Raw genomic sequence first — 12,805 nt, forward strand, 5'->3', positions numbered from 1 at the left:
TTAATGGCGGGGATCTAAGCTAATTTCGGTCCCCGCCATTACAGCCGGATGTCGGCTGTCAGATACAGCTGAGATCCGGCGATTATGGCACTTCTGAGCCGGTGCCAAACATTTGGCGTAAGTATACGACATTTTGCGGGAAGCACTGGCTTTCCATGATGTATACTTACGACAAATGTCGGGAAGGGGTTAATGGCGGCCACTAACGGGCTTTATTCTGGTGCATATGCCTTTTTACGGCACTGCATCAGGATAAGTAAACAGAGCAGGGAGCCGTCAAATCTCCCTGCCCTCAGCTGCCAGAGGTAGCTGAGGGCTGGGGACAGTCCCTGCTCAAACGTGTGAGATCGATATAAGTATCGATCTCACCCGTTTAACCCCTCAGATGCGGTGCACAATAGCGTGCGCCGCATCTGAGTTGTTTTGGAGAGAGGGAGGGAGCTCCCGCTCTCCCACCGATAAGATCGCCGAGTGTCTGTGTCTCCGATGGCAGCCGGGGGCCTAATAAAGGCCCCCAGGTCTGCCTGTAGTGAATGCCTGCTAGGCTATGCCTAGCAGATGCCTGTCTGTTTTGTATTGCAGTGTATTACTGCCTGTCCGTTTAAAAGTATTGCAGTGTATTATAATAGCGATCGGAGAATCGCATATTAAAGTCCCCTAGTGGGACTAGTAAAAAAGTTTAATAAAGTTAATTAAAATAAAAATGTGAAAAAAAAATTAAAAACCTACCTTTCCCCCTTACAAAATGCTTTACTATTAAAAAACCAAAATAAAGTAAAAAAGTTACGCATATTTGGTATCGCCGCGTCCGTAACGACCCCGACTATAAATCTATTACATTATTTAACCCGCGCGGTGAACGCCATAAAAAAATTAATAAAAAACCTATGGAAAAATTGCTGTTTTCTGTGAATCCTGACTTTAAAGAAAAGTGATCAAAAAGTCGCATCTACTCCAAAATGGTACCAATAAAAACTACAGGTCTTCCCGCAAAAAAAAAAAAACGCTCCTACAACTGAATCGGCGCAACAATAAAAAATGTATGGCTCTTCAAATATGGAGACACAAAAACAAATAATTTGGAAAAAAAAGCGTTTTTACTGTGTAAAAGTAGTAAAACATACAAAAACGATACAAATTTGGTATTGTTGCAATCGTAACAACCCGCTGAATAAAGTTATTGTGTTATTTATATCACACGGTAAACGGCGTAGAATCAAGACTCGAAAAAGAGTGGCGAAATTTCAGGTTTTTTTTCTATCCCCCCCCCCCCCAAAAAAAAAGTTAATAAGAGTTAATCAATAAATAATATGTACCTCAAAATGGTGCTATTAAAAAATACAACTTGTCCCACAAAAAACAAGACCTTATACAGCTATGTCAACACAAAAATAAAAAAGTTATAGCTCTTGGAATGCGATGATGGAAAAACGTAAAAAATGACTTGGTCATTAAGGTTTAAAATAGGCTGGTCATTAAGGGGTTAATCTTCCAAGTAAGAGCTGGTTGCTGTGGACCACTGCTGCATTTTCACTTGTACATATTCTGAAAACACACTCTCCCACCCTGTTTTTTTTTTTAGTTTTTTTTGGATCTATAGCCTGGGAAAAGACAAATTTCAGTGGGGGCAAGTACCTTGTGATAAATCTAGTCTAGCGAATTGTGTAGACATCAGATCCCTTACCTCCCTATAATTTAGTTTTGTGCATACAAATATACATTCCGCTGTAAATCTGTACCAAAATGCTAAGGTTACTACTTACTACTGTGGTGTTCATTATAGCAGGCTATATTGTAACACCGAGGTCCATGATGTCATTGGTGGACAATAGTATCTACAGCTGCCAGGAAAATGTAACATCTTTCTCACCAACATGATTGCGTGTGATAGATCTGCCTGTTCTTTGAACTTCTAAAGTGCTGAAGACCAATCATTACATTTTCTGTGAGAAAGGGAATCTTTAAATCACTTTAGATTTAGCAGCCCCTTATGTAGCTTGACCCTCAGAACAAGCCTTGTCACAGTTTGGACTGCCCCCATCCCCTACCCAAGTGAAATGGCCTGCTATAGTTTAGCGCTGGGAGGACAATAGTTTTTTCTGAACTCCTGAATGTCTTTACCTTGCTCTAGCACCTATTACAGCCCTGCAGACATCAACTTTTAGAGGGCTTTGGTTTATTTTGTGGAAAGTATGGATACATGATCCTGATCTACAGTGTTTATTTTTTATTTTTTTTGCACATCTGTAATGAGAAAATGTACACTGTTTTAAGAACTGCGTTCGGTATTAGTCCAAGGTATGTCCAATAGATGGGTAAAGTTTAGTCCACCTGACAATGGCTGTTTCTAACCCCTTAAGGATAATGGCTAATGTTCCCCAAAGGTCTACAAATTACAAAATGTACGCTTCTCATTAAAAGTCTGCACAGCTGGTACTGGACTAAAAAAAGATGTGTTGGGGAATGATGATTTGTACGTGGACATGTCATTGTATTGCCAAGAATTTTTGGGTGTTGGAAAACCTTTATACTGGAAGTACCTTTCTTGATTACTGCACAGAAAATTCTACGATTGTTCACAAGGACATACATAAAAAGCAAAATGAACCAAAACAACATTAGTCATAATGCTCCATACCATTCAAAAAAATATATATATTTTTTTTACTTGTGGTCCAAGTTTTGTAAAGCTGTGCACTTCTGATTTGTTAGAAATACCATGACACTGAATAGTTATAATTGGATTGCGTGCAATTTTTAATATTGTGGGTTTCCAACTCCCTAACTAGTTCTGACCAGTGGGATGTCTCATCAGAGAGAAGGTATGCACTGACAATGCAGCATAGTCTCTCCCCCACCCTTTTGGCTTGACTTCAACCTGGTCCTCTAGTATTGTGAAGCTAGTCCCATCATGCAATTAGTGTGTTGCTGTTTATTGCATGGGAATTCGTTTTACAACTATTAGGCTGGGTTCACACGAGCATGTTACGTCCGTAATGGACGGAACGTATTTCGGCTGCAAGTCCCGGACCGAACACACTGCAGGGAGCCGGGCTCCTAGCATCATAGTTATGTACGCTACTAGGAGTCCCTGCCTCGCTGCAGGACAACTGTCCCGTACTGTAATCATGTTTTCAGTACGGGACAGTAGTTCCACGGAGAGGCAGGGACTCCTAGCGTCGTACATAACTATGATGCTAGGAGCCCGGCTCCCTGCAGTGTGTTCGGTCCCGGACTTGCGGCCGAAATACGTTCCATCCTTTACGGACGTAACATGCTCGTGTGAACCCAGCCTTAGACTCTCACCGGTTGAAGGCCATCCTATCAGGAGTTGTAGTTTTTTGCAACATCTGGAGGGCCACATGCTTGAGACCAACCCAATGTTTATAGTGTATATACTTTTCTGCAGTGATACTCGAGGCGGCTGAACACTTGTAGCTAGCTACTTTTTTGTAGACTATGATTTGGGAGATCTAACCACATTGTGTTTGTGGCACTTCTGCTGCATAATTCATACTGGAAAAAGAGCTATAATGGGGAAGACCAGTGTCCAGATGTGCCAGATTTGTAAAAAATCTCATTCACGTTTTGAATTTGAAAACCACAATTTTTTTTTATTTTTTTTTTAGACTTTTCAGTGTATTTTATTTTTAGAAACCGCAGGAATATCTCAGTTTTGTTGCAATGTTTCTGCATTGACTTAATGTGGAAAGTGTGAAATTTTAACAAAACCGCAACAGAGACTTGTTTTTGTTTTTCCCCTCTGCGCTTGTTTCCTTCTCGTAAACTCTAAGGCCGCATCGGTAAATAGGGAGATGCGCTGCCGACACAATAATAACGTATGGGGACGAGTGATCGCATTAACGAGCACTCCTCCCCATACTAGCTCCTTGTGAAAGGAGCAAACGAGAGCCAATCAACGAGCTGTCTCATTGCTCGGTGCTCTTTTACACAGCCCAGGACCTTTACCTAATCCTCTGTTATGATATGACTGCTGGGAAGTGATCTCTACAGAACAGGAAGTGGCAGTCTATTGTGAGGCTCAGTGGCCAGACTGAAAACTGCCAGATTTTATTATTTTTTAATCTAGATAATGACGTAGAACAATCACCCAAAATTCTTAATGTTGAACATAAAAACTTGCTTTTAAAGGCCTCGTTTTCTCTGCCATATTTGAGGTCTGAGCTCTCTTCTGTAATTTTTTGCTGAACAGCAACCAGAACAAAAAACCTACATAAGGGAATGGGGACCTCAGATATGTCCTAGCTCTGCAAGGATAGATGTGTAAACTGCTTCTCATGTTTTCCTCTCTTTTTTCCCAACAGCTGAAGAATGCTTTGCTGACTCTGATCTGAGCTTTCTTATTCCAGTCGTGGTGGGGGCTGTGCTTGTATTTCTCATAATACTTGTCTTTATCTCCTACTTAATTGGACGACGAAAAAGCCGCACAGGCTATCAATCTGTATGATACAAAAACCCTTTCTTTGTCCTTTCTAAACTTTCCACTAAATAATTTATTCTTGTACAATGCTAACCTCTCTATGCATAGGTGATATTATTTTAAAGCCCTGCTTTAAAGGTTGTTAAAAAGAGGCAAATATAATCTTGGGCTTTTGGAATTGGTTTGTGTATGATTCAGCTCATGGGTGCATCATTCAGTTAAAGAACCTTTCACCTTCCCATACGTGTGCAGCAATGTAATCGGCACTGCTGCACAAACCTTGACTCACATTATCTTTATTTTTTCTATCCTCCGTTATTTAGAGATCGGTGCCGTTCTATTTGGTGCCCGATATGTAAATAACACCCTAAACTGTCAATGGGGCATGTAAATTGCATGGGGGGCCGTGTTACTTACTGCTATGACACTGTCCAATCAGCTACGGACAGTGTAATAGCGGCTTCCTTCACTGTGACGAGAGCTGGAGAAGAGCGTGCGCGCTCCGCCGCCACGTAACAGAAAAGCAGAAGCATGTGAATTCTTCTGTTCCGTGGCATCGGGAGTCTCGTCAGCAGCAGGGTCGGAGCTGTGTGTGTGCGTGCGCGCGCGCACGCTCTCACTCTTCAGCTCTCTGCAGACAAGGACGACCAGACTAATTTCGCGAGAAATCTCACAGTTCACTTGCTCTCCTCTCCAGAGGACAGACAGTGAAGGAAGCCGCTGTGACGCTGTCCGTAGCTGATTGGACAGTGTCACATCGGTAAGTAACATGCCCCCATGCCCTTTAGATGCCCCATCGACCAACCGTTCAGGGGGTTATTTTATAACCGCACCGATATCTAAATAACGGAGGAGGATATTAAAAAAATAATTAAAGTGAGACCAGGTTTGTGCAGCGCTGCCTATTACATGGTGCACTCAGCTGCACATGTATGAGCAGGTGAAAGGTTCTCTTTAAACAGATACAAGTAATACTCTAAATATAACATTCTAAACCTTTATCCATCAAGCTTCATTCATACAGCTATATGAATGGACCATGTGAGAGCCATATGTTTTATGCCAGAAGTGGAGTAGATCCCATCAGAGAAAAACTGAGGTTTTCCCCTGCTGGGATCTGATCCCAGTTTTGGCACACTTGCTGTAGATACGGCCATGTGAATGAAGTCTGATCATGTAAGGATATGAATGCCAAAGTAGTTGTATAATTTTGTATAGTAACTTGAATTGGCTGCCGTTTAACGAGAACACATCCCTTTTAATGTTGTGTGAATTATGTATGTTGCTCTCCTAATGACTTTCAGGCTCATGTTGCAATACATACAGGCTCACAAATCTACTTTGCCTAAGGCCTTATTCACACGAGCGTTGAATACATCCGTGTGATGGCCGTTTAAAACAACGGCTGTCACACGGACGCATGTATTTCAATGGGGCCGTTCACACCGCCGTTGTTTCAACGGACCGTGTGATGGTCTGTTGAAAAATAGAACCTGTCCTAGTTTCTGTTTTCACGGATCCTTCCATAGGCTCAAGTCTATGGGGATCCGTGAAAACGAGATCTGCATGGGGTCATCTCGGAAGTGAAAAACATCACGTTTTTCACGTCCGAGTTTCACCACGCTTGTGTGAATCTAGTCTAACTGTGACTATTACACCTCATGTACATAGCCCTATTAGGGCTCAATGTTGTACATAGCAGTAATAGTGCAGCCATAGAGATGCATGAGGCCATACTGTACCTTCGTATGCCTCTGATTTTCTATGGGGGCATATGGAGTTCTATTTTGTCAGATACTGTATGAATCCAACAGAAAAATAAATTGGGGCACGCTCCGTAGGTATTCTCTTGAAGCATATCTCCAAAATAAGACACCTGACTGAGCACCATACGGTAGCACCGTTGTATGGAGTCGCAGGGGACACAGAGTGCTGCCCTAAAGCCTCCTGCTCTTGGCTCTGCCATATGCATGTTGCCTTAGTCTAGGGGTGGGGAACATCCGGAGATCATTTGGTCTGGCCTGACCCCACTCAGGTTGCGTCATTCGTTACTTGGCTCCGTTCGCCCTTCTCACTCACGTTTATGAGCAGGAGAAGCGTGCACGGAGCCAAGTATGATGGCGGTGGTCTGAGGTGAGGCCGGTGTGTGCCAGCCCAAGAATGGTCCGGTCACCTGAGTCAGTGACTTGAGGTCAGGTGACTGGACTGGTCCACTCCCGTCACAGCATGCCCCTACCTCACTCTGACTGCCGACGTGTCATTCCCTTATTGGCTCAGTCCGCCCGCCCACTTAACCTAATCACTCACATTTAGGATCAGGAGGAGGGCGGCGGTCTGAGCGAGGCCGCTGCGTAACGGCCCGGGAGTGGACCAGTCAAGCCACAAGACCTGAGTCACCTGATGTGAGGTCGGACTGGTTCACTCCCGAGCTGGTACGCACTGCTCACTCAGACTGCCTCATCCTCATCCACTAGATGTGAATGACAGTACTTGGCTCCATCTGCCCTCCTCCTGACCTAAAATTTAGAAACTTAGCTGAGGCCTAAACCTAGAAATGTATCTGTAGTGTAGACATAGGACCTGTCCTAAACGCATGAAGTGAGGTGACATAAATGTTTTTTGTTTTTTTTTAATTTATTTTTTTGCATCAAGGACTTTTATGATCCATCCACAGGATATGTTATAAATGTCAGATGCGGGTCCCAGATCTATCTCTAGAACGGGGTCCCCTAATCCCTGTTCTACCTTTTCATGTTGTGGCTGACGCGTGTGATTTTCGACCATGAAGAAGAAAACTGCATAGCTCACTGAGCTACTCTGTTTCCGTAAGTCCCATAAAACTGAATAGTAGTTACAGAAACATCGTAGCTCGCATGCTACGCTGCTTCCGTAACTGACATTCACTACTATGGGAGTTACGGAAACAGCACAGCGAGCTATGCTGTTTTCTTCTTCATCGTTGGAAATCAGCCAGAACACAGAGAGGTAGAACGGGGTTTAGGGGGCAGAATTCTAGAGATAGGTGCGGGTCCCACCTGTGGGACCCGCATCTAACTGACATTTATGACCTATCCAGTGGATAGGTCATAAATGTCCCTGATGGGGAAAACCCCTCTAAGGAAGTCCGAACAAGTTACAAGGTTACGTTTTGAAAAGAACTCGCAGCAGTAAAGAGTCTACTGTGCTCCAGACTAACCGACACAGTAGCAACATCATCAATACCAGCTAACATCACACGCCTCACCAAAGCGAAGCAGCTCCTGCCGTCGCATTAGGGATGAGTTAATTAAGTACAATGTGTGGCAACAATCTAAAAGACCAGTACTCCCCCCGCCACCAGAAATAAATAAAAAAAAAAAATTAAAACTATTTGTCTTTTATTCATTTATTCATGAACCCTTTCTTACTGCCCTGGGTATAAGATAAGTATGTGAGCAATATTTCAAACGCATGTATACTTAAGAATTGTATGGTTCCCTATTTCATAAAAAAACGACGTATCCCTTTAACCATATAGTTGCAGCTGTTCTGTAATGTTTACCTATGACCCAAATCATTCCCTTTACATTAGAGCACTATTTCGGTAATGGGAAATGTGCTCTCCGCTTTGCGGACAGCTCAATACTGGTGTCATTTATGACATATGTATTAACTGTATGGAGAGTTGCTATAGTGAAGTTGTGGATTTATGTTCATGTGCAGTTAAGACCATATCTACCCCTACTCCTCTCATGTCACAGTAAGAATGGAGCGTTAATTTCGTTGTTTTCCACGTCCAGAGGTAGCGGTGGTAAACTGTGATTATGGTGCCTTTAATAAAAAATCATGGTAATTCAGTCAGTAAGTGAAAACTTAATCCTTGACCCTGCTGGGGGATGTTTTTGTTAGGCCATGTAAGGTTAGCAGGGCAGGAAAAAGAGCGCTTCAAACTAGGGGCTCTGTAAGGGTACGTTTACACGTGGCAGATTTGTTACAGAAATTTCTGCGACTGTCCTGTGCACATGCTTGCGGAAACCACCCCATTTACATGTATACATGGAATGTATTTTTCAGTTGCAGAAACTTCTACAATGATTCTTCCATGTGTGAATATACCCTAAAACTGCTCACCGGAACTCTGCTCAGTAATAAGGCCTCATGCACACGACCGTAGCCATGTGCACGGCCGTGAATTTTGTGTTGGATGGCCACGGAGTGTCACCCGCGGGCCGTGCACATGGCCGCGTGCATTAATTTCTATGAGCCATGCACGGACCGTGGAAGCCATGGTCGTGTGCATGGGCCCATAAAAATGAATGGGGTCGCAATTCTCCCGTGGATTTTCAGGGGAATTGAAGCCGCAAAAGCACATTAGTGTGCATGGGGCCTAAGGGATTACATACACAATAATGCAAAAACAGGGTCTCTTGATCTCACCTGGATTAGATCCTGAGTTCACGTGTTGCGGATTTTTTGTGGATTCCGCATTGAAAATCTGTATAAAATATAGTATAGTGCATATGAATGGAATTTTTAAAGCTCCATTTACATGTAACAGAAATCTAGGTGGAATTAAGGGCATGCTCAGATCCACAGCATGTCCATTTTGTTGCGGATTTCACCCTTTGCAAAGCATAAAGCAAAACCTACGGCATAGAGGTGACAAAATTGATCATGTAACAAATGCGGATTTTGACAAACCTTTGCAGCAAAATCTTTCTTGGAAAATATCAGCCACGTCTAAATTCAATGTACAGCTCATATAGGGAACTGTAATACGCTTCATGTGCGTGAGCTGTTCAGCTAAATAACGCCTCCCGCCCAACAGGTTATACTAACTGTATACGTGTGGCAAATCCATGTTCATGAAGTAATGTTTCCATTCTGCCAAAGCCTAGGGGCATCTCACTCTGAAAATTCCTTTTTTCCTCAGCGGGGTGATCAGAAATGGGCCATTTAAATGTTTTACTACAAACGGCACAATTTGTATAAGCTTTTGTTCACAAGGTTACAAATACGTGTTCTCAAGCACAACACCAGTTATTTATTGGTATATTTTATATATTCTGACTGAAGTACACAATCGCTGCGTCTCCACCGTCTAGGAAGTCTGTACTTTTTAGTAAGTAGACAAAATACTTTATACGGATTATTACATTTTTTTTTTCTAAAGTCTTCTAAGAATGAACTGGGAGGGAGGATTGTTATAAGATCAGAAGATCAAATTTCATGGTGTTCTAGAAGTCAATAATGAACACTGATGCCAATGTATCCTCATGTGAGGGATGCGAAATCAGACCCAATATAAAAAGAGGTATTACTTTTTGAAGATGGGCAACAAATTGTCATGTTTAGTCATTTCATTAAAGGGTTTTTCCCAAACGGGGCCCCTTCTAGTAGCCAGGGCAGCGTGCTGGCATGGTTTCAAATTCATTTGAATGGGCACTGGAATACTACATTTCCCTTGCAGTGGTCACTGCAGCGGTAATGTGCAAACGCCGGCAGCTTTCACCGCTGATCACTGGGGCTACAGAAGCCGGACCTGGGGTGATCAGATGTTTGGAGGATGGGTTAATCTAGAGAAGAGGTTTCATACACAGAAGAAACAATACTACGGCTTCTGTGGCAGCACACAAGGCGTACAGGAATATACTCCCAGCATTGATGATTACAGTTGTCGTCGACCTGAATGTACTATGGTTAGTGCTGGTAGGAAAAAGTCATGGTTTGGTTTAAAGGGGTTTTCCAATAATTATTTATCACCTATCCACAGAATAGGTGATAAATATCTGATCGGTGGGGGTCCGACCGCTGGCACCCCTTCAATCACGAGAACTGGTTTACCTTGCCTTGTTAGTTATACTTTTTTTTCCCCTGTCTACTGCTCTACTTAAGAAACTAATAAAAATTAGATTATGCTTAAAGTATGTCTGTCTGATGAGTGGCTTTTTGAATAATCTAAGGGTATGTTCACACGGGCTATTTTCGGCCGTTTTTCGGGCCGAAAAACGGGCGAAAAAATTGGAAGCAGAATGCCTCCAAACATCTGCTCATTGATTGTAATGGGAAAAACGGCGTTCTGTTCCGACGGGCTGTTTTTTCGTGCGGCTGTTTTGAAAAAACTTAAAAAAACGCCCGCAAAAAGAAGTGCTGGTCACTTCTTGGGACATTTTTGGAGCTGTTTTTCATACTCTATTGAAAACCGCTCCAAAAACAGCCGTGAAAAACGTGAGTTGCTCAAAAAACGTCTGAAAATCTTGAGCTGTTTTCCCTTGAAAACAGCTCTGTATTTTCAGACGTTTTTGAGTTTGCATGTGAACATACCCTAATACATGTGGAAGAGGCTGATACTTTTAGGAACGGAGCGGTAGGGGACATGCTCGACCAATGCTCACTTCATTTCTATGGGATCGCCAAGCGCTATCTTGTTCTCACTTCTGTTCTGTGAAAAATCAACCTTGAACTGAAGACCTGAGTAATCTGACAGACTAGTTAATAAGGCTGTACTGCTGAATGACCCCAAAAAAAGACTGTTGCTAAGGTGGTAATTCATTGGCAACCAGACTGTCAAGAATGACTCGGCTCAAAGCTGGATTAGCAAATAGCTAAAGATTAAAAAAAAACTGCTGGGTAGAAGTCAAGAAGTTTCCAGCAACAATGTCAACAATTTTTTTTTTTTTTTTTTTTAAATATTTAGATGGGTTACGTGTTTAAACTAAACTTACTTAAAGTGTAGCTAATTTTGTTGTGGTTTGTTACTAAAGAGTAATATTTTTTTTAATGGCGTGCTGTAAATCCACGCTGCAGCAGAATATTCTATCACATAAAGACTTGGATCTAGGACTCGAGACTTTCGGAATTGTGGTATGTAGTTCAGGATGACCAGTGGGCTACCGACTCCATCCCTCAGGATAACTTCTAGTTACAGATCAGTCTGTTTGTGATCAGTATATTAATATTTTTTAGATCTGTTAGCGCTAAGATCCGCTCAGAATGAGAGCAGTCAACACACCATGGGAGGATGTTTGTATTTTCTCTTTGACCCACTAAACCAAGACTGATGTTTTTTCCCTTTAATATTTTACAAAGCATTGTGGGTAAATGTTTAATACCTTTTTATTCTACTAGTTTTCCATATAACCTACTTATTGTTAAATATATTTTGCCAAGTGATGCACTAATCAGCTGCAGAAATGTGAACGGTTTTCCCCACAAAGCATTTGACCATGCATGACCTTTGCTTTGTACATGTAGCTGTGTTCATCCGAAATCTGTTATTCATCCCTATGGCTTGTAAAGGGAAATGTTTGCACTTCAAGATGTAACGTATATCATTTTAATGTTTAAATGCCAGAATGGGCGGTTTGGAACTTTGTGAATCCTTGAGTGCCTTTTAAATTGATAATGTTTTATGTCGGTTCCATAAAGATCACTGGAAGGAAGAATTATTCACTATCCGAACTGTATGTGCAACAATAAAAAAAAACTTTTGAAAATAATTTAATGTTTGGTCTGATTTCTAAGGTGTTTTTTTTTTAAGTCCTGCCTCCCTCCACGTTCTGTGATAAGTTCTTTCTGCAATACAATACACTGCCTCTCCATCTACACAGGCTTTTTTTTTTTTCCCCCCCTCCTACACTGTCCGCAAGATGCACAATTAAAAAATATTTCACGATTAAAAACATGTAAGACAGGAGAAAAAGTATTCGGTACAACGCATTGAGGGTTAACTGCACTAAAATTGTGTAGCAAATGAAGGGAGACCTTAATCGCTATGTAAAAAAATGTGCATCAGTGTGTTTAGTGCAACTTTCAAATTACTTTTTATTAAAAGGTGGATCCTGTGTGGCTCTAAGTTCATAAATTAGATGTGATCGATAACCGGTGGATCCTGCGTGTCACAACCTGTCCGTGTCGCTGACCTGACGGATTCACGTCTCCGCGCACGATACTGCTGCTCGGTCTACAGAAAATAAATATCAAAAAATAAAAATAATTTTTAATAAGTCATTAGAAAAGTTGCACCAAACACACTGATAGACATTCTTGTTAAAAAAAAAAAAAAAACGTTTTCAAAAGTGTACATAGCCTTTAAAATATACCAGTGTTAAATTTTAAAAAAATAACTTTAAATGTCTTCTATATTAGGTCTATGTGACCTGATTGTCACAATGATCTGGAATCTTCATTTGAAAAGTCAGAATTCTAGGAAGTATCTGGTGGCAGGAATATGAGTGTGACAGGAATACGTGGACAAGTGTAAAATTGAAAGATGAGGAATCTTAACCCAGAAAGTATTTTTTTTTAAATCATAGGGTTGATTTAGATCAGTTGAATAGTAAAACTTGACTAAATCTAAAAACCTAAATAGTAGATTTTACTGTA

At 41.6% G+C, this 12,805-nt stretch overlaps 1 protein-coding gene across 1 annotated transcript in view; it reads left to right on the plus strand.

Annotated features, from left to right (window-relative positions):
* LAMP2 (lysosomal associated membrane protein 2) overlaps positions 1 to 11,919 on the plus strand; it is a 58,971-nt gene extending 47,052 nt beyond the window's left edge. Inside the window, exon 9 of the mRNA XM_075835763.1 lies at positions 4,326 to 11,919. Coding sequence (XP_075691878.1) covers positions 4,326 to 4,468 — 143 coding nt within the window. The 3' untranslated portion in view covers positions 4,469 to 11,919. The remainder of the gene's footprint in view (positions 1 to 4,325) is intronic.
* The last annotated feature ends 886 nt before the right edge of the window (positions 11,920 to 12,805 follow it).

The sequence above is a fragment of the Rhinoderma darwinii genome, chromosome 8, assembly GCF_050947455.1.
Source record: "Rhinoderma darwinii isolate aRhiDar2 chromosome 8, aRhiDar2.hap1, whole genome shotgun sequence".
Taxonomy (NCBI): Eukaryota; Metazoa; Chordata; class Amphibia; order Anura; family Rhinodermatidae; genus Rhinoderma; species Rhinoderma darwinii.